This window comes from Microcaecilia unicolor, chromosome 5 (assembly GCF_901765095.1).
Source record: "Microcaecilia unicolor chromosome 5, aMicUni1.1, whole genome shotgun sequence".
NCBI classification, from domain to species: Eukaryota; Metazoa; Chordata; class Amphibia; order Gymnophiona; family Siphonopidae; genus Microcaecilia; species Microcaecilia unicolor.
The window spans coordinates 157,173,989-157,196,526 of NC_044035.1; the positions used below are offsets into that span (position 1 = coordinate 157,173,989).

At 42.1% G+C, this 22,538-nt stretch overlaps 1 protein-coding gene across 1 annotated transcript in view; it reads right to left on the reverse strand.

The window, feature by feature from the left end:
* Positions 1 to 10,110: 10,110 nt before the first annotated feature.
* Positions 10,111 to 22,538, reverse strand: part of MCU (mitochondrial calcium uniporter) — a 279,546-nt gene continuing 267,118 nt past the window's right edge. The window contains exons 7-8 of the mRNA XM_030203483.1: positions 18,980 to 19,096; positions 10,111 to 12,044 (exon numbers count right to left, since the gene is read on the reverse strand). Of these exons, the coding sequence (XP_030059343.1) occupies positions 11,967 to 12,044; positions 18,980 to 19,096 (195 nt within the window). The 3' untranslated portion in view covers positions 10,111 to 11,966. The remainder of the gene's footprint in view (positions 12,045 to 18,979; positions 19,097 to 22,538) is intronic.

Sequence of the window (22,538 nt, forward strand, 5' to 3'; positions counted from 1 at the left end):
CTCCGAGCCCTCACCTAATTTTTCTTCCTGCACCTGGCTTGGCTGCAGAAGAAAATGGTGGGAGTCCTGTTTCCCTATAATGACTTGGCTCTCTGAAAGTTTGAGCCACAGAGAGCTAAGTCATGGTTGGGAAGAAGGCACCCTGCTGTTAGCACTATATGAATTACCAAGCTTCCAAGGGCCAACAACAACAAAAAAAACACTTGGTGGGCTGGGTTCTGGCCCGCAGGCCAATAGGTTGGACAAGTGTATTTTAAAACTTGGGTGGATAACTGTGATCCTCAGGGTCCCAAACCATTCAGATTTCCAAGGTATTCATGTATGCACAACACCTTAATAGTATACAAGTCCTGCTGCTCATTCGTTCATTTGCAACAGGAGGCAGAGAACAGAAAACAGCAACATGCACAGACCTTCACATATGTAGCCACCCTACTCTGTGCAGCTCTGAAGTTGTTTTTAAATATGCAGTTTATTACTGCTAAGAGAAAGCAACCTTTACTGTCAGCACAGAACTAGGCTGCCTTGCCAGAAAGGTGCCCCTCCACATAGATTCCCCTTAAACTGTAGAGTGACCGAAAAACTACTTTGACTCCTGTGCTTTAGGAAACACAAATCAGGATGAAGACTGGAAGAAAGCACGAGACACTGCATTAAGAGTACCTTAATGGTTAGTGCAGTGGGCTCTGAACCTGGGTTCAATTCCCACTGCAGCTTCTTGCGACCTTGGGCAAGTCACTTAACCCTCCACTGCCCCAGGTACAAAAAACTTAAGATTGTGAGCCCTCTATGGACACAGAAAGTACCTGCATATAAGAGTACATGAGGGTGAAAGAGCAGGGGAAGCATGAAAAAGTGTGTGCGTGTATGTGACCAATGGAATGGAGAGGTGTGATCAAAGTAGTGTGGATTGTGTGCAGAGTAAGAAAATGGATTTCCTAGAGTTGTGCAAATACACCATCAAATCAAAGATTTGTTCTTACTTCATTTCATTTGCACTAGTGCTATCAGCAACCAGCCCTTGTGGAGGGAAGTGGCACACTCAACGAGTAGAGGCTGCAGGATAGACTAAGGAATGAGCAGGGGACGGAGCATTAGAAGGGGCTTGAGAAAGGGAAATAGGTGTGAGTCAGGTTTAAGAGAAGGGAACTGAAGGGTAGGAAGAGGTGGATAGGTGTTTTGAAAGACCTAGAGGGCTTGGAAGGAAAGGATGGGGGAGGGGATCAGCAGTAGAAAAGGATAGATAAGGCTAGAAATAACAGTGGAATGGGATGGGTCTATGAAGTGAGGGTGTGAAAATGGATCTGAAGCAGTGAAAGATGGTACTGGGAAGATGGGTATGAGGCAAGGGTCAAAATTCAGACTCAGGCAGGGGAAGGAAATGAGAAAAGGACAGGGGCTAGTGCAGGAATGAAAGTAAATGAGGGCTATGGAATGCATGTGTAAAGATGGTGGAAAATAAAGCACTAAGGAATGGGTGATAGATGGGAGAATTAAAGGCCGGGAAAGGAATAAGAAACAATGAACTGGGAGTAGGCATCAGTGAAAAAATGGGCTGGAAAAGTGGGTGAGAGAAAGATGGAAAGCAGATAGTCAAGAAATAAAAACAGATTGTGAACTGGATGGCAAAGCAGGGACAGAATGAGAAGTGAAATCTGAGTGACTAGAAAAGCAGTAAAGATAAATGGCGAAAACTATTAAAAGAGAAAAGTCCTTTCCAGAAACAAATGTAGGAGAGGAAGTGAAGACAATATGGTAAAGAAAAAGAAATGGCAAACAAAAAGGAGACCCTGGAAAACAGTTGATAGAAAAACAATGGATAACAGGAGAGGAATACTGGAACCAATGTACTTAGAAAAATAAAATGCCCAGGCAAAGGCAGACAATCATCTTTTCTTTTTTAGTTGAGTGATTAGTAACATATTATCTTTGGGAATAGGGTTGCACTGCCAACATCTCTATTTGCCTCTGTACAACACAAACATTTGTTTGTATTTCTCCAGTGTTGCACTGCTTACAGAGTGACTTCTTGGGGTTGCAGGTTCACTGTGTCTGTATATTACCATTTATAACTTGCAGTTGAAAGTTGATGCATATGCAGTTGAGGTGCAGCATTCTTCTGGTGCTTAGTTTGTGCAACACTTTGTAGTAGCTCAGCTTGCTCTGTTTTCCAAGTGGTATATTGCTGTTCTAGGGTTCAGTAGGGTTCCAATTCTCTCAGTGATGTAATGATACGGAAAATTAGTTATTACCTGATAATTTTCTTTCCTTTAGTCCCAAAAGGTCAGTCCAGACAAATGGGTTGTGACCATTCACCAGCAGGTGGAGATAGAGAACTCTGAGTTGTGCCTCATAAGCTCCTGTGCTTAGCAACCAAGCCAGTATTCAATAACAAAGCAGTGAAAAAGTGACTGCCAGAGAAAAAGATTCCAACCTCTAGATAGAAAAAGAACTATGAAATAAAGGGCAAAACTCATGCCTTAAATAATCCCCAAGGGAGAGACAACAAATGGGAACTACTAATATATAGTCAATCCCTCAATGTGCTGGTGAAAAAAGCAGGTTTAAACAAGATGTCTAGGGAGAACCTGTAAGGCAATATATTTCTCTTAAATTTAATTTATATATATTTCTTTGTTTGCTGGAGATTAAAGGAGGATTCAGCATAGGCTGTAATTACAGCCGAGCAACGTATCAGAGTCATACCGCTAAAAAGCGACTCACCTGAACAGCTCTACACATCATATATTATCTTCCCAGTCCAACCTCCAAATTTTTATATATATAGAAAGTGAATGCTTTAACCCAAATAGTGAAAAATCAAATGTCCATCTTAAACATATTATAAGTTCTCCCCAAACATGCAATGACCCCAATGTTCACCTGGAGGAAAAGCTAAAAAAAAACCACAACAAAACCACTGAAAAGATTACTTGAATTTGCATGTAGAGTGCAATCCGCTTAAGTGCAAGGGTCTGGGACCAAAGAAATACATGCAATTAACCGGAGCATGCACTTAACCGTTGTGACCCAAAGAAGCTTGACATCAATGTATGTACAGTACTGTTTATTATACATACATTATACAGTCTCCGTTAACTGATGTTAGGCTTACTTGAAGTAATCAGTCATAGTCCTCTGTACACTCTTGTGAGCTCCATAGACTACGTCTGCCAAACTGTCCTAGCACTGACATCCAGTGGCCTCCAGATAGGCCCGCACGGTGTTGAGACTCTCCAGCGCTCTTGCAAAAGTGACAGGAAGTTGTTGAATTTTGTCAGCTTGTGCCTCGCTGCTCATTTCTTCATCTGTTTCATCATCAGTCGTTGCCTGCATGTAGGCACATATCTGGACATCAGTGCTGTCGTCAGCTGTTTGTAGATCGTAATCAACAGCTACGTAGTGATGAAACTCCTCTTCAGTAACACAGGCTGGGATGTGAATAGCCTGTTCATCTGACACGTTTGCAACAGCTGCATCTCTTTCGTCCCTCTCCACATCCTTAACAAAGCTTGCCCGCTTACATAGTAAATGATGGCAGAAAAAGACCTGCATGGTCCATCTAGTCTGCCTAACAAGATCAACTATGTGCTAATTTTTTGTGTATACCCTACCTTGATTTGTACCGGTCCTCTTCAGGGCACAGACCGTATAAGTCTGCCCAGCACTATCCCAGCCTCCCAACCACCAGCCCTGCCATGCGCCAATCGGCTTTCATATTCCATGTGCACGCTTATGCAGTCTTTCCTGTAGAGGAGCGAAAACCATGCATATAAGCGAATCTTGCACTTATCAGTGGTGCGCTAAACTGAAGTTTGTCCCCATAGAAATTGATGGCACCAAAAACGGGACCGAAGTACGGCATGCAGTTAAACAGAGCATGCGCTTATCCGACGTGCACTTACATGGAGTGCACTGTATATGTTGCTTAACCCGATGTCTGGTAATCTAATAATCAAGGCAACCCACCACTAACACTCAGTTCATAACGTCACAGTCCATTCTATGCCATCATTCAGTCTATCCGGTATCACTGCGTGTAGCTCAAAGATCCAATATTGTTCACGCAGAGACAAATAGTTTTCCCAGTCTCCCTGAAAGTTTGCAGTGATTTGTTCAATAATAAACCATTTCATATCCTCAAAGGTGTGACCAAATTCTATACAATGGTCCACCATAGGAGCCGTCAAAACTTTGTTCTTCAATCTGCTGCAATGTTCACTTAACTGCTGGCAAATAGGTCTTCCCATACGTCCCACATAAATTTTAAAGCAGGGGCATATGATCACGTATACCATCCTAGAAGATAAACGATTAGTATCCACATACAATTTGTATGTTTTTAAAGTATTGGGATGTTGCCAGACCTGTATACTTAAAGACATAGGACAAGCTTTGCAATGTCCACAAGGTTTGTGACCCTCATACTTGTGGGGTTGTTGAAACTGAGCAGAAAAAGTAGATGACACCAAATAGAGAGATTTCTTTCCCCTCGAAATACTTTATGAAGTTGTAGCACATGCCAGTGAGTATGAATGCTTTGCGCTATCCTTGCTGATTTATCTGAATGAGACAGAACACATATTTGTCTATCTTGTGCTTCTTTATGATATACTTTAACAGCAAATCTGGATTGGCATAGCGAGCGCAGTAATAAGCCTGCTGGTTTGAGGTGGGTAGCCTTTTTCCAAAAAGCATTTGGTTAAAATGTGAGCCTGATTCTGGAATTGAGCACAATAGCATTGGGGGGGGGGGGGGGGGGGGGGGAGGATGCTGGACAATCCAACCCCTGAGACATTAAAATTACCAAAACCACCCATGGCAGCAATAACATAATCCCCACTGGCAGGAAATATGCTGAGGTTGCATAAAAAGGGAGAAAACATGAGTACTGAAAATATTATCCTTTTCCCCTAAACCACAAGTACACACACTTGCAGAGATACCTCTCAATATATCTCTTATATCCCCCTACCCTTTAGCTCTCCAAAGTAACTCCACCCACCATGTTATACTTATCCCAGACTTCCCCTTGTTCCCCCAGTCCTCTCCACCCATCCACACTAACCCTTGTACACTACTGATTCTCAACAAGTGAATTGGGACATACTAGTGTCTTGAAGAGCTGGAGGTATGTCACAAAGTGTAGCCTAGTGGTTAGTGCAGTGGACTTTGATCCTGGGGAACTGAGTTCGATTCTCACTGCAGCTCCTTGTGACTCCGGGCAAGTCACTTAACCTTCCATTGCCCCTGCTACAAAATAAGTACCTGAATATATGTAAACCACTTTGAATGTAGTTGCAAACACCTCAGAAAGGCGGTATATCAAGTCCCATTTCCCCTTTCCCCCTTCTTTCCTTAAACAGGAGTGGCTGGGCCTGCCAAAATTACTCCAAAGGCAACAACTAATTTGGGAAGTCATAAACATCCCAGAATATCCAAAGAACTTCAGACCTCTCTAGCTTCAGCTGGAGAGGTCATGACTCTACAATAAGAAATACTCTGAAAAAATGAGATTCATGGGAGAGCAGAAAGATGAAAACTGCTACTATCCAAGAGTAACATGAATGCTCATCTCATTTGCAAAAACACACCTGGATGATCCCCAGGCTTTCAAGATAATGTTCTTTAGACAGAGAAGTCAAAATTGGAACTTTTCAGACAACAGAAGTCTCATTACGTCTGGCATAAAGCAAATACAGCATTCCACAGTAAGATCATCATATCAAGAGTCAAATATGGTGATACTATGCTTCTGTGGGGATGTTTTGCTGCAGCAACATCTGGAAAACTTGCCATTATTGAAGGAACCAAGAATTCTGCACTGTATCAGAAAATTCTTAAGGACAATGTCTGGTGATCTGTCCATGATCTGAGGCTGAAGTGTCAATGTGATATGCAACAAGACAATGATCCAAAACACAAAAACAAGTCTACATCTGAATGACTAAGAAGAAAAAATTAAAAATTTTGGTATTGGCCTAGTCAAAATCCTGATTTGACCCCAACAGAAATGTTGTGGCAGAACCTGAAAAACAGTTCATGTATGAATATCTACAAATGTGTCTGAATTAAAGCAGTTCTGAAAAGTGTGGGTTAAGATTCCTCAACAGCAATGTGAAAGGCTGATATTGAACAAACAAACTCTGCCTGAACCCAAGCAAAACAGATTCTTTGGGTATCTAACACAAGTGGACAAAAACCAGATTCAAAGTACCTTTTGGAAAGTATGAACTCCCCCCCCCCCCCCTACAATCACAGATCAGGAATCTTAGGATTCTGCTAGGCTCATCACTCACTCTGATCCCACTAATTCAAAATTTTACAAAATTGTCTCCTCACCTGTGGCAGCTAAGAAATCTCTCTCCGTATATTAAAAAGATTAATTTTGACCACAGTGGTCCATGCCATGATTAACAAAAATAAAACCGCACCATGGGCCTTTAAAAATGGAACACAGTTCTTTAATGAGTAAGCCTTGACAAGGCTTACTCATTAAAGAAGTGTGTTCCATTTTTAAAGGCCAGTGGTGCTGTTTTTTGTTTGGACTTTAGTTTGTACTTCGTTCCCTCTCTTTTGCTATATCCATGCCATGATAACATCATGGCTACACTAGTGTTATACCCAGTACACTGGTCAAGCCAAAGAGAGTTTGCATCAGCACGACTGATAGAAGGTTGCAAGGGACATAACCAAGGGTTGTAGAAGATGAACAGATGACAGTCCCTTCTAGAATTCTCTGTGTGTCTTTTGCCATCAATGTGGGGGTGGGGGGTGGGAAGGGGATGGGACTTAATATACCACCTTTCTGTGGTTACAAAGTGGTTTACACATTATATACAGGTAATTATTTTGTAGCTGGGGCAATAGAGGGTTAAGAGACTTGTCTAGTCACAAGGAGCTGCAGTGGGAATTGAACCCAGTTCACTTGGATCAAAGTCCACTGCCCTAACCACTAGGCTACTCCTCCACCCTGCCAGATGAAAGTGAGGCTTGAGAAGGAAGACTACAAAGATAGTCTGGTTAAGGTGAAACTCCTAAACTACCTTAGACATGAAGCCAAGGTGTGTCCATGATACCGCTCAGTTTGGTTTGAACCGGGTTTGAAATGGTGGACAAGGGTCTACAGTTCACTCACCCATCTGGATGAGGCAATGACTACTAGGAAGAGAGCTTTATAAGAAAGATACTCATCTGTCACTTAGCCCACATGCTCGAAAGGGGTGGGGGGTAGGAAAGCAGGGTGAGGATGATGTTGAAGTCCAAAGGGGATGTCAGATGAGATTTGGCATGGAGGAGCCCTCTCAAATCTGGATAACAAGGGATGGATTGAGACTGGCCTTCCATCTACAGGATCATGGGAAGCTGCAATAGCAAATAAGTGCTGGCAGATAGAACTGCTTTGTAGGTTCAAACTGAGATGAACAAGTAGTCTAACAGTGGACATATTAGATAGGTCAGGAATTCTAGGCACGTTGTATGCACTAATTGGCGAAGTACTTCCACTCTGAACAGCAGAATTTCCTAGAAGCTGAAAGGATTTCCAAAACCCTTTGCAATACTGGTAAGAGAAACTCCCTTATACAATAGGGAAGCCCCGTCCTGCATATCCCAGGATGCACTGGGCAGGGCGCCATCTTGAAGGTGGCACTAGACAGAGGTAGTGTGCTACTCCCTCCTCCAGTGACAGTGTACAGGGGGGGAGCTCCACTAGGCCACCAGGAAAGCTCAGGATTCAGATGGCAGCCCACATAGGCCACCAGGGTTTACTTTTTTGGTTGCTTTTGGGGGAAGGGGGGTAGGGAGGCTGGAGATCCACCAGATCTTCAGTCCCTAGGCCCTCATGTCGGTGGGAAGGGGGGGCGCTGCAGGTCCGTTGAACCCCCTCTCGTGTTACTGTGATGGGGGGGGACACTAGCCACCAGGGCCTGGACTGCTTGTGGGGGGGGGGGGGGGTTGGGGGAGCCTGCTAGAATGCTGGACAGGGCTCTCCATACCTCCCTAATGCTTCGCAAATCCTAACGCCAGCTCTGAGTTGGTGTAGTGTTTGCTGCGGGAGCAGCACCAATGTTTGGTGTGCTGCCTGCTGAGCATTGGGGAGGAATAGCTGATGTCCTGATTAGCATGCATTTGCATGCTCATTGCTTTCAGAGCTGGTGCACGTGTACGGCTCTGATCATCAGTCGGGAGTAAACACGGCACGGGCACTAGTATGGTACTATTGGCCTCTAGTGCCCACGTTTGCTTCTGATTGGGGCCTCAGCATTTTATAAACCTCTATCTCCCCTCAGCCGTGTCTTCTCCAAGAGCCCTAGCCGCTTTAGCCTTTCCTCATAGGGAAGTCATTCCATCCCCTTTATCATTTTCATCACCCTTCTCTGTACCTTTTCTAATTCCACTATATCTTTTTTGAGATGCAGTGACAAGAATTGCACACAGAATTCCAGGTGCGGTCACACCATGGAGTGATAGAAAGGCATTATAACATTCTCAGTTTTATTTTCTATTCCTTTCCTAATAATTCCTAACATTCTATTTGCTTTCTTAGCCATACACTGCACATTGAGAAGAGGGTTTCAATGTGTCATCAACGATGACACCTAGATCCTGTTCCTGGGCAGTGCACAAGTTGATTGGAGCAGAGCTAAAATTTCCTGCAGTGAGGTTTTATCTGCAGGCTGAGGTGATGTGGGTGACCACTCTATGTAAAATGGGTAAAGAATGCAGGGGCATTTCCTAAATGGCAGAATGCTTAGCAAGTAGCATAGGAACACTCAATGTGCTCTGGTGCTGGCAAATTTAAGATTGCTGGTAGGAATAGCAAGTACTGCCTTTTGATGGGAGTAGATGACAGTGTCCCTTTAAGAATATGTTCAGAGTGAAAGAGAAAGTCAGAGATATCTAAATAAACTGTTTTTGCATCTTTGATTGGGGGCTTTCCTGAGGACTCGGGAGTGCTTGAGGGTGGCCAGGTAGGGCGCTCAACTGCCAGGGTGTATAAAGAGAAAATGCGTCTGTCTTTCTTACCCTCTGTTTATCACTTCCACCATGCCATTTACTTCCTGCACTGCTCTATTCTGAAAGCAAGGACTGTGATGCTTGAGAGTAGCCTAGCAGTTCCATGACTCTAATTACTGTATCTGAAGTTTCTGTGGGTTCCCAGTTTGAGACTCATGGAATGAGGCAACTGAATCTATATTCTTTTTTTTTTTTTTTTAATTTGGGTGGGGGGATCAAAGAGAACATGTGCCAAAATGAAATACTGAGGATCTGGGACCATTCCTAGCATGGAGCTCCCATGCATGTTCTTTTGAGCTTTTAGGAGAGTAAGAATCCAGAACAGGTTTATGATCAAGGACCTCACCCAGACCTGTAGCTCCATTACCTTGCTTATCCACAGAAAAGCTCCAAATGCAAAAGTTGATTATTCTGTTTCATTTTTGCTTGCCACCCCCTTTCCATTTTGGCTAGGCCCATAAATTTAATAGCAGATCATTTCTGTCAATTTTCTTTTTAAACCATTTCTCCCCCTTTGACTAGATCCATAAGTTTAATCTGAAAATTATTTTTTTAAATCAATTTTAAGATAAAAGCATACATGTTATGGGAAAACATTTTGTTTAATAGCTTTCACGCACCTAAAGAAAACTATTAGATAATCAGAAAATAATTGCACTTCATGGACGCCTGGTCTTTTTTCAATATATGTAAGACAGACACAAGAAGGCAGAAAGACAGCAAGCCAGACAGACACAAATATATAGTGAAAGCAAGAGAAACATGGAGGGGACAACCAGGTTTGATTTAGAAACAAGGTCTTCCAGTCCTTTGAGTTTGGGAATTCTTTGGAGAATGCATTCACATCTCTGCAGGAAGTGGCTGGACTTAAAGACTCAATTGAAGTTTTCTGAAAAAGTTCTAATACTTAGCCAGAAGGATGAAAAATAAGGAATAAACCCCAGGTGGATATGAATAAAAGCCCATAGCAACATAACCTCAGGGATCAGTTCTAATTGAGCTGAATGTCCAAAGGTACAGGAGAAAACAATGGGGTAATTTTTTTAAATGTAAAATAACAAACAAAAAAGGCCAAAAATTCTAACACCCAACTCCAAAAAACATATGTATTTATTGTTGCAGAATTACATTTTCCTTTATACATATTTCATAAATGATACAGGATTTTACACATTCAATAGTTTGTTTCCCTCCATGCCCCCTCCCCCTCTTTGCACACATATACACGTCGATCCTTGGGAAAAGGACTGCATTAACTTTCTTGTTTTAAAACTCTGCCCACAAATTGGATAAAACATTTAAAATAATGCAGACCAATTATTTAAAAAATTAAAGGAAACAAGGACAAAGGGAAAAGAAGAAAAGGTGAGAGGAGAGGATCGTGCATTCATTTCTCCCACTCTGCAGGCAGGAGGAGAGGTGGCAGCTGTGCAGGTCCTGGTGCCACTGTGTCCTTGAATGAGGCATCAATCTGTCCAAGTGCACCATCAGTGAGTGTGCTACAAGGGGAGGTCTGGCTCTGCTTGCCGCAACATTAACCAGGTACAGCAGCAAGGTCACCCAGCTTCTCTTCTACACTTGCAAGGCACTGGATGTCTGCTTTATTTTCATTTTAATGCAATTTCTCTTTCCTCCTGGAAGTAAAACCCCTTTCCCTCAACACTGTGGGACAGGATTTTGAAAAATATAGCCTCTGAATTTGTACCACATATCCCAAGTCTCGAGCAGTATCTCAGATGGGAAAGAATGTCATTCTCCAAATGGGCCCCACATGCCTATATGAACCCCAATTTTCTAACATGCTTCTAAAACAAACAAACCCATTGTCGTTACTACCACTTAAGTTCTCCAATGTGTCATGCGACACAAAAATCTGTCCCCAGTGCAAGACCTGTTACACTGCTGCACCAAGAAAAAGGAAAGGAAGTTTCAAGGGTTTCTGCTCTGATTCTAAGATTGGACCCTTCTTCCTCAGACAGCACCCAAGTCAGGAATCAGAATACAATTACTTACCTGTAAACTATTATTCTCCAAAACAGCATTATGATGGGACCAAACAGCCTGCTGCAAGACTAATATTTGGAGAAAACGCTCTTCAGGAGACATTGATTGAGGCACTCTCCCTCGTGACAAAATGAGACAGACTAGAATGATTCTTCACAGTCTGATTGAACCTACCACTAGATAAAGGGTGGGGACTCCCTTCTCAGGCTATAGAATACATAGAAACCTTCTCATTCATTAAGTCCAATTAAGTCTGAAAACAGAAAAGTGCTCAGCAAAAGCATGCCAACCCCATCTTTTATTTCACAGGGGTGTTTCTCTTATATGCATCTCACAAACCTTATACTGTTCGAGACTTTGGGTAAAGAAAAAACAAAACTGATCAGTGTTGAGCTACAAGAGGGCAATAGAACTTAGGGGCAAGTATGGATCATAAAAATGGGAAACAGCAGTGCAATGTGTATGGTGCAAACACACCTGGATGCCACTGGAAGGCAAAACTGCAGCACCTCCCAATGGCTTCTCCGATTGTACATTTTATTTCCAAGCCCAAGTCATGGACCCAGAGCATGAGAAACGCAGACCCTATCATACCTCAACTGCAACAGAAAGGAAAAAAAAAAGGCCAAAACAAAAAGCACCACCATCATTACATTCTCAGCATGAAACCCTGAACCATGCACTCTGCACAGAACATACAGAGTGAAAAACAGAAAAATTTGTGAATCACACAATCTTCAACGCTCTTATGACAGCAGCTCTGTCCCACTGTGCCTGATACTCAGATTATATATCTTTCCATTATCTTCATTTTCCTTTCTTAAAAATTTTTTTTTAAAAAAAGCTCAGCCCCTGCACCAGGTCCCAGCTCACACCTGCACTGTTTTTATTTCAAAAGCCAGAATGCTCTTGCAGGTTTCTGCTAGGAAAAATGTCTCTAGGTATCAATCTTTCTCTTGGATTTGTTGGATGGGAAGGTGCACCTGTAGAGGGTCCCGCAGCCGCCTCAGATCCAACTCCGCCTAAACATAAAAGAAAAAGGAGTAGCTGTGAGAAAGCCCTCTGAAGATAAAGCCCTATTATCCAGCACTGTCAGAGAAAGGGAGAGGGCAATATGTGCCTAGATGGAAAATAGAGAATAGCAGATGACAGACGTCTAGACAAGATGTGCATTCAATAAATTTGTGGGAATAGTTTCTTAGTATGTGCTCTAGTAACTAAGCTCAAGTTTTACAAGGTCACAGAGGGCTGGCTATTTTCAAGAGTCATTTACTCATGCAAACAGCTACTTATCTGGGTTAAAAAAAAAAGGCTTTTTGAAAACTACCCACTGTGTATACAGTTAAACCTTAAGACAGTGGTTCCCAAACCTGGTCCTGGAGGCACCCCCAGCTAGTCAGGTTTTCAGGATACCCAAAATGAATATTCATGAGATAGATTTGCATGCAGTAGAGGAAGTGCATGCAAATTCTCATGAATATTCACTGGGGATATGCTGAAAACCTGACTTGCTGGGGTGCTTCCAGGACAAGGTTTGAGAGCCACTACCTTAAATGAATCCCATACTAGTTAGGCTTTTTTGATGTGTTCTGGACTCAGGCTGGCTTGCCTCTATGTTTGAAACACATATTGTGGCAATTCCAAAGGAGGGCTAAATGACTACTTATACTATCTGATCTCTCCTTTGAATGAAAATATTTAAAAAAACAATCATCAAGGTTCTGGCAGTGTAACTGGAGCAGGTTTCTCCTCAATTAGTACACAAAGACCAAGCATGATTTCTAGGAAGGGGGTGTAGATCTTATGTTATGTTGAGGCCCATGGAGATCACCTAGGCCAAGGGACATCTAGGTCATAAGGGCGTTTGATATGTGTTTATTACGGTGGACTGGGGCTCTTAGAGGGTACTATGGGAGAATGTGGCTTAGGTGATAACTAAGTGGGTCATGGCCCAGTATAGAGCAGTGATTAGTGTTCATGGCTGCCTCTCTGAGCCATTCCCACTTACTAGGGGGATGAAGTGGGGATGCCTACTGTTCACATCCATGATAAAGGGGTTGGCTAAGCTTGTTAGAAGGTTCACTCAAATCCAGCATGGTATGTTGATGTTATTTGAACTAAAATGCTTGAGCCATTTGGGAGACTATTTGGTTATTATGTGAATGTTGATAAGTCTAATTCTCTGCCTGTAAACTGAAAGAACTCAGGAGTTGCAACGTAATCATTTAAACGTAATCAATGAATCAATAAGTAATTAGGCATCAGGATGCCTCCTGATTTGGAAGACCCTTTTCATTTGAACTTTGCTCGTATTCTGGGAAGGTGTAAAGAGAAGGACCTCAAATAGAGAAGAATGTGCATTAAGCTAGGTGGGGAGAGGAAGCTGTGTGAATTGGTTGCCCTGACTTCTGTATCCTAATACAGTGCCAACTCACTCCCTAGTAGATTTTTCACAGCTTAGAGAGAATAATCTCCAGATTCATTGGAAGGACAGGCATGCTACAGTGAACATCAAAACTTAACAAATAGAGAATGAAAGAGGATTCAATCTTTTTTTGTAATTTATTGCGACTATAACTACAGTAATTACAAAACTACTTAAACATTCATTGCAACAACTTGTCCCGAAGAGGCTAGCCACAGCACTCTGTAGATAAATACTTCTAAGCCCATGCAGCCATGTACACCCACTTCTTAAAAGCAACACTTGCAGTGTTCCTCTTTTAGAAAGTAAAAATATGAAATACTGGAAACTAGAATCCCCAAGAATTAAATAATACATGTACTATATTGTAACCAGACAGGGGAAGGGCCAACACCTGCATCCAGGGAATATCCTATCCTCAAGGTTTTTATAGCTACTACCTTGCCTCCCTGTTTGGGTTGCCTTCCCTGTGACATTCCTAACCCTGGATTAAAATTGGATAGAATGGGAGTGGAAAGAGGTAGGAAGGCTTGGCGATTTTCTTGCAGGAGACATCTAATACAGTGATGTTCTTCAGAGCAGAAATTACATGTTGGATATGGCACAACTGGGGAGGGTGAGTGGGTTTGGATGGACTCTCTCCTGTTAGGCCTTTACTAGGTTGCTAAAGCATCTTTAATTTGTGGCCTGAGCAGTTTCAGAGAATGACAACTCAAGGTGTGTCTCAGCGTTTATCTGGAAGAAGCATCTTTATTTACATGGATATCAATAGAAATCAAACAAAATAAAACATGGAAAAGAAAATAAGATGATACCTTTTTTATTGGACATAACTTAATACATTTCTTGATTAGCTTTCGAAGGTTGCCCTTCTTCATCAGATCGGAAATGTATTAAGTTATGTCCAATAAAAAAGGTATCATCTTATTTTCTTTTCTATGTTTTATTTTGTTTGATTTCTATTGATAACCTTTAAGAGTGGACTAACACGGCTACCACACCTCTCTACTTTACATGGATAGAATTTTGAGGTGGTTTGGGTTAGAAGGCATGCCTACTGGTAAAGTGAATCAATATAGTATAATGCAGTGCAAACTACAGAGTTGCTTCTTCAATAGAAATATTGTGGCATTTTTGCAGGTGCTTCATTGATCTTCTGCCTCCCTCTAGATACAGAAACTTCACTTCCACAGCACAGAAACTTACTCCAGATCCTCCCTTCCCTCCCTGTGATTTGAGCTGCCTTCCAGTCCTCCACTCTCCACTGCATTCCCATTGGCCGGATCCTACCTACAATCTCGGTTACTAGTTATAATGGACACAGGCAGACTCATTCACGTATTTTGTTTTTTTTTTTGGATGGGGGCACCATGGAACTGCATATAGAGCTTTTAAACTCCGAAAACTTTCTAAACATTTATCAATCTACCTTCTGGACATTAATGTAAAATTCTGCGAACTTCTGAAAAAATCTACCACACTACAACAGGAGTAAAAGTATCTTTTTCCATGGGAAAAATACAAATTTACACTACTACAATTCCCATAAACTGGTACATACTCCTATTTGAATCATCATACTCATTGTTTTAATGTGCTCGTAAATTTTCATAGGACTATCATAGACCGGCTGGTCTTATAGTGTCCGCAAGAAATGTAATCACTGCACATTTTTGTAAATTCTTGTGCCAAAATGTGCCAATAGTTACAACTAAAAAAAAAAACATTGGATAATTCTTGAAGTTTTCAGAGTAGAATCAAACATATAAATGGCGAGTGTCGTACTCACTCGCAAATGCGCAGTAGAGACCCTCTCTGCCCCACCCCCGCGTCAATACGTGATGATGGGGGCGGAACAGAGAGGGTCTCTATTGCGCATTTGCGAGGGACGAAACCGCCGTCGCTAACGCTCCCCCCACCCTCCTGGGCCCTCACTCTGCTATTGAAACAGCGAGGGAACGCAGCACACAGCTCTGCTCTGCTGAGCTGCCGTCCTTCCTTCTTCTTCTCTGCCTGTGTCCCGCCCTCGACGATGTTACATCACACGAGGGCGGGACACAGGCAGAGAAGGAAGGATGGCAGCTCAGCAGAGCAGAGTTGGGTGCTGCATTCCCTCGCTGTTTCAATAGCGGAGCGAGGGCCTGGGCTGGATGGAGGGGAGGCGGCGACTTGGGGGGGCTTGCAGCGGCGACGGGAAGGGGCTTTCAACCCCCCCCCCCCTTTCCTATACTAGCCCGTTTTTACGGGCTCAACGGCTAGTTAACAAAGAAAACGAAATAAAGGGGTAAGGAAATATTAACATTCCCTGTAGGCATGAGTGCATGCATGAGTGCACGTGTGTCTGAGTGGTAGGAGAAGTAGCCAGAATTATGGGGGCACTTGTGGAGCAGCCAAGTTTGAGGGAGAAGAAGTACTTTGGACTATTAAGGGATAGTTGTGAGGATGAGGCAGTTACAATGGGTAATTTTTGGATGTGGCATACTTTGTAAAGGGTTATTTTTAGAGCATGGGTGTAGTTTACAAGATGGTTGAGCAGGTTTTTATTTTTTTTTCTTTAGTGGGCCAGTGTCAGGAGGTAGTTTTAGGAAGTAGGGGTGATGTGTGGTAAAGCAAGGAATATTTTCTGGATGTGGGGGCATTATGTGATATGGGGTAGCAATTGCAGGGTGGTACAGCAATTGCAAGGAGTAGTTTAGGGGTTTGTAAGAGTAGGGAATTCCAACTTTTAAATTGCCTTGTTCAATTGGTTACATTTCACTCAGTTTCTATGTTACAGAGGTTGGATCGCCTTTTCCCACAGAAATGCATTGGGCCATATTTTGGGAGGCTCAATTCTCTGGAACCTTGAACTGATTTGGCCCATTTTCAAACTTAGTGCGTTTTTTACTGGGTTTTTTTCCCCACATGTGAAGTTTCATTCCATTCCATTAATTTTGCTATACTATAAGAAGTTGAGAGGTGTGGTAGCCGTGTTAGTCCACTCTTAAAGGTTATCAATAGAAATCAAACAAAATAAAACATGGAAAAGAAAATAAGATGATACCTTTTTTATTGGACATAACTTAATACATTTCTTGATTAGCTTTCGAAGGTTGCCCTTCTTCATCAGACCGGAAATAAGCAAATGTGTTAGTTGATAGTATATATAAGTGAAGCTTCAAAGCATTTCAATGACAGTCCAGCAAGGTGGGGGTTGGGTACATCAAAGCATTTCATTTCATTGATAGTCTAACAGGATGGGTGTGGGTAGTTGAGAGGAGAGTGATAAACAGAGCAATACAACTTTATGGTTTATAATGGGCTAGAAAACCCAGATCCTTGTTAAGTCCTGTCTGTTGGGTGTCAAAATATTCAATCATTCTGACTCCAAAGGTCTTACCTTCCTGTATTGTTTTAAAGTTACCTTTCAGGATTCTTACTGTGAAATCACTGGTGCAGTGTCCTGGTCCTGTAAAGTGTTGGCCCACAGGGGTGGGAATCTGACTGGCACCAGCTTTCTTCATTACATTTTTTACACTGAATGATATATACCACATTGGAAGATGAGCATGTGAAAGATTCCTTTATGTTAAATGTTTTTCCTTTGTGAATGACTGTGGGGTCCTGTGAAATATTTTGGCATAGCTTGCAGCTGGATCTGTTACAGGGAAACGTGCCCTTTTCTTTTTCAGTCTGTGTTGGGAGTTTACTTCTGATTAGCTTGTGTTTTAAGTTGGGTGGCTGTTGGAAGGCCAATACTAATCAAAAGCTAATCAAGAAATGTATTAAGTTATGTCCAATAAAAAAGGCATCTTATTTTCTTTTCCATGTTTTATTTTGTTTGATTTCTATTGATAACCTATAAGAAGTTGAAACTCCATCTCCCATAGAAATGCATTTAGGTCATTTTGGGGGGTTGGCTTACATCTCTGGAATCCCCTGGTCTTATCTGGCCCGTTTTTAAAGCTTGCGTCCTTTTACTGGTTCCCCCTCCCCCATACCAAGTTATATCCCAGGGGTGGGCAACCGTTATACATAGAGAGCCAGCTGGACATTAGTACCACCATTAATAGGCAGCAACATTACATAATGTCAGAGCTGGAAAACACAGCTCACAGGCCTTCTGTGATAAAGTCAGCAAAAACTACTAGAGTGGCTATTCTAAAAATAATTGTGAAATTATCAGGTCACTTCACTGGCTCCCGATCAGATACCGCATACAATTCAAGCTTCTCCTCCTTACTTACAAATGCACTCACTCTGCTGCTCCTCACTACCTCTCTACCCTCATCTCCCCCTACGTTCCTGCCCGTAACCTCCGCTCACATGACAAATCCCTCCTCTCAGTACCCTTCTCCACCACTGCCAACTCCAGGCTCCGCCCATTTTATCTTGCCTCACCCTATGCCTGGAACAATCTTCCTGAACCCCTACGCAAGCCCCCTCCCTATCCATCTTCAAATCCTTGCTTAAAGCTCACCTCTTCAATGCTGCTTTCGAAACCTAACCTTTCGAACATACAGACTGCCCCAATCTGCCTGACCTATCAGATTGACTGTACATTTGTCTCTTAGATTGTAAGCTCCTTGAGCAGGAACTGTCCTTCCATGTTAAATTGTACAGCGCTGCGTAACCCTAGTAGCGCTTTAGAAATGTTAAGTAGTAGTAGTAGTAGTAGTAAATATAGTATTTAAAGAAGATCACTAAAACCTGATTGATAACATTTTCTAGCCATACTTCCCATGGTCCACAGGTTGTCCACCCCCGCTTTCCCTCATTCTGTTTAATTTTTAGACAGTTATTTTGCCCCCAGACAGGCATTCATGACTCCTTTTATATAATTCATTCCAACTTCTATTGGGTTGGAAAGAATGACAAAACAGAAAATGGTTGCAAATAAAGATCATACAGCTTATCCAGTTTATCCACTCACACCAACTGCTGAACTCTACCATCCCTTCCCTCTCCCTCACAAATCATAGATCCTTGTCCCATGCTTATTTGATTTCAGACTGTCCTCATCTCCACTACATCCACTGAGAGGCTGTTCCATCCATCCACTACCATTTCTATACAGAAATATTTTTTTAGGGGACAAGGGGAGGGATTATTACAGTGACTCATTTTTAAGAGTTAATGTTTTGCAGTAATGTTAATTGATTGTTCGAGATCTGTTGGTCTGAATTTATTACACCTGAGTCTGCTCTTTTACCCTCACCTCACGACCCCTTGTTTCACAGCTTCAACTGAAAATTGCCCCAAAAAAGCATTAGAGGCAAGAACTTGTTCCTTATAAGCCTCATGTTAGCCCCAGGATCACAAGCTATATTTGTGCCCTGTGCGACTCACTCACTGGCGTATCCCTGCCCCACCTGCTGCACCATTGCCAATGAGAGGAGACTGTGGGCTAGGAGCCATTTTAGCACTTCACATTTGCACTGTTAGTCCGCATAGTGCAATTTCTTTCTTTTGTAAAAGTCTAAAGGGCTAATCTAGTTTTTGGGTTTCTTTAAACAGGAAAATGAGATCCCCAGATCCATATTCTCCCGTTACCTGAGCCATTGCATCTTTCAGTTGGTTGTATTTCTCAAGATTAAAATGTATCTTTTTAGCTCCTTTATGGAAAAAATGCAAGTGTTGTCTGTCTCTGGCATCAGGGTAAATGTATTCCTGCAAAAAATAAATAAATAAATAAATAATGTCTCACACCCATTATTAGATCACTACATGCACCATACACTGATCAAACTTCACCATGAAAAACTGCATTCAGGTCTCAGGAACAGTAACCTTCAGACCACATTGTGGCAGCAGCATATATACAGAACTACCCAAATTCAATGCCAAACCACACAATGAACCTACCCATACACTCTGCAAAGGGGTCCCTGTTCCCTGAAATACGCCAGTCATAGCTATTAAACCTGCTACTTACTGAATATGGGAAAAAGGTTTCTCTCACCTGTTTGTCTGTCACTTTCAGTATTTCCGAAGCTGGAAAATCAGATAAGCCCATTACTCGCCTGTGGTTTCTGCTTAAACTCCTAGTCTCTTCCAGTTATCTTTCTTAGCACTGAACTTATATTTACTTACTATTCTTTCTCATAGTTCTTGATCACCAATATCTACTCTTGGCTTCTCAAGAGTCAATAGTCAATCTAAATACTATTAAGTAATGCTACCACCTATGTGTGGCTTCAGATCTCCTGGCATGGCTTCTTCCATTGGTTCCCATTTGTTCTCCAGGTACCAGCTCTAGAAAATCTTGGCTTGGTATGGCAGCAGCCTCTAAATTATTTTATCATTTTTGACTCTCTCTCTCTCTCTAAAATTAATAACTAATCACCTGTTATTTAGCCTTCCTTAGTCAGCTCTATAGAAGTTTCCCCAAATTTTCCCTCCTCAAGGGGATTCATAGGAGTGATCCAGTGCTTGACAGTGTCTCTCACTATCCTACTACTTGTTTTGCCAAGCAGTTTCCCATATCTTCTTTTTGGCTTTTGGCTCAATTGAACTGTTGCCTACTAGGATATGGAACCACTAAACTTCATTCATAACTTCCTGAATCTACTGCCCCGCCCCTTCCCCTTCTTAAAGTCTTAACATCTGACCCAACAATTATAGTAACACTCCCAGGAAACCCAGTGCAGGACCAGTTTGAATTTAGTCATTTGGCATTGTTCAGGAAACCATCCATCCAGGACTGTGAATATCACTTCTACCTAATCCCGGAGATGAAAGTCTGGGCTTGGAAACTGAACCCCAATCTCCCTCACAGCAATGCATTACACTATCAATTAGCTTATCAAAATAAGTAACACTGTGCATGAAAGATAGCTCTCAAACATACAAAATGACTAGAGATCTCATCCCTATCTAATAGGTCCCTTACTAGACAGCAAAGTTATTTACCTGTAGCAGGTGTTCTGAGGACAGCAGGACAGATATCCTTACACTAGGATGAAATCATCCTGATGGGTCCTGATGCACTATATCTTTAAGAGGCTGTTGACAGCAGCCCCACCGTGCATGCCTGAGTGCTTTCCCAATTGATATGCACGAGCGAGACACAGCTACAAGGGGAGGTGGGGGGAGGGTGTAAGGATACTTGTCCTGCTGTCCTGGAACACCTGCTATAGGTAACTTCGCTTTCTCCATGGACACAAGACAGATGCATCCTTACACTAGCTACCAGGCTCACCGAAACCACCACTAGGACAATAGTGTCTCTCCCAACGGCATGACTAACTTGAATCCAATTAGCCTTAAACTATATACAAACTGGGCGTGGAGATGCAGCCTGGAACAGAATAAAAAGGGGCCTAGGAGGGTGGAGTTAGATTTTAGACATCAAACTCTGCAGGAAGGTCTGAAACCTACTGTTGCGTCTGATATTTTGCTTGAGGCAATAATGAGATGTGAAAGTGTGGACTGAAGACCACTTTGCAGACTTGCGTATCTCCTCAATGGAGGCTGACCTCAAATGGGCTACTGATGTGGCCATGGCCCTCAACTGTCGGCCTAGCCTCAGCATAAGAGAAGGAGACACATAAAACAGAGAGTAGGATTAAAGGCCATTTTCTCAGTGGAGGAGGATGAATAGTGGAGTGCCGCAGGGTTCTGTACTGGGACTATTTAACATTTATAAATCTAGAAATTGGAAAGACAAGTGAGGTGATTGAATAGTTTTATCATCTGCAAATTTAAAGTTGTTAAGACAAATGCGGACTATGTAAAGCTGCAGGAAGGTTAGGATATTGTAAAACTGGGCATCCAAATGGCAGATGAAATTTAATGTGAACAAATGCAAAGTTTAATGTGAACAAATGCAAAATGATGCAGCACATTGGGAACAATAATCTGAATCAGTTTCCTGATGTTAGAAGCCACCTTGGGAGTCAAGCACCCAAGAACAAGATCTAGGTATCATTTTACCATACGCTGAAATCTTCTGCCCAGTATGTGGTGGCAGCAGCCAAAAAAGCAAACAGGATGCTAGGAATTATTAATAACATAAGCATTGCCACACCGGAAAAGACCGGAGGTCCACCAAGCCCAGTATCCTGTTTCCAACAGTGGCCAATCCAGTTCACAAGTACCTGGCAAGATCCTAGAACACTAAAACAGATTTCATGCTTCTTATCCCAGAATATGCAGTGGAGTTTCCCAAGTCCATCTTAAAAATGGCTTATGGGCTTTTCTTTTAAGAAATTATACAAACCTTCTTAAAACCCTGCTAAGCTAACTGCTTTTAGCACATTCTCTGGCAACGAATTCCAAAGTTTAATTACTCATTGAGTGAAGAAATATTTTCTTCGATTTCTTTCAAATTTACTACTAGTTCTAGTATTTTCAGACCTCCCCTCCAAGCTGAAGAGCCCTAGCCGCTTTAGCCTTTCCTCATAGGGAAGTCATCCCCTTTATCATTTTTGTCACCCTTCTCTGTACCATTTCTAATTCCGCTATATCTTTTTGAGATGTGGTGACCAGAACTGCACACAGTAGTCAAGATGTGATCACACCATGGAGCGGTAGAACAGAACTATAACATTCTCAGTTTTGTTTTCCATTCCTTTTCTAATTCCTAACATTCTATTTGCTTTCTTAGCAGCCGCTGCATACTGAGCAGAGGGTTTCAACGTATCAGCGCTAACACCTAGATCCTTTTCCTGGGCGGCAACTCCTAATGTGCAACCTTGCATCACGTAGTTATGGTTTGGGTCCTCTTGTAATTTTTCACAAACCTCTTGCGATTTATCAACTTTGAATAACTTTGTGTCGTCAGCAAATTTAGTTACCTCACTAGTTACTCCCATCTCTAGATCATTTATAAATATGTTCAAAAGCAGTTGTCCCAGCACAGACCCCTGGGGAACCCCACTATCTACCCTTCTCCATTGAGAATACTGACTATTTAACCCTACTGTTTTCTATCTTTTAACCAGTTCTTAATCCACAATATTGACCGGCTCACCTTTATCCACATGCTTATTCATCCCTTCAAAGAAGTGTAGTACATTGGTGAGGCAAGATTTCCCTTGACTAAATCAATGCTGGCTTTGTCTCATTAATCTATGCTTATGTATATGTTCTGTAAAAGAATACTATGATG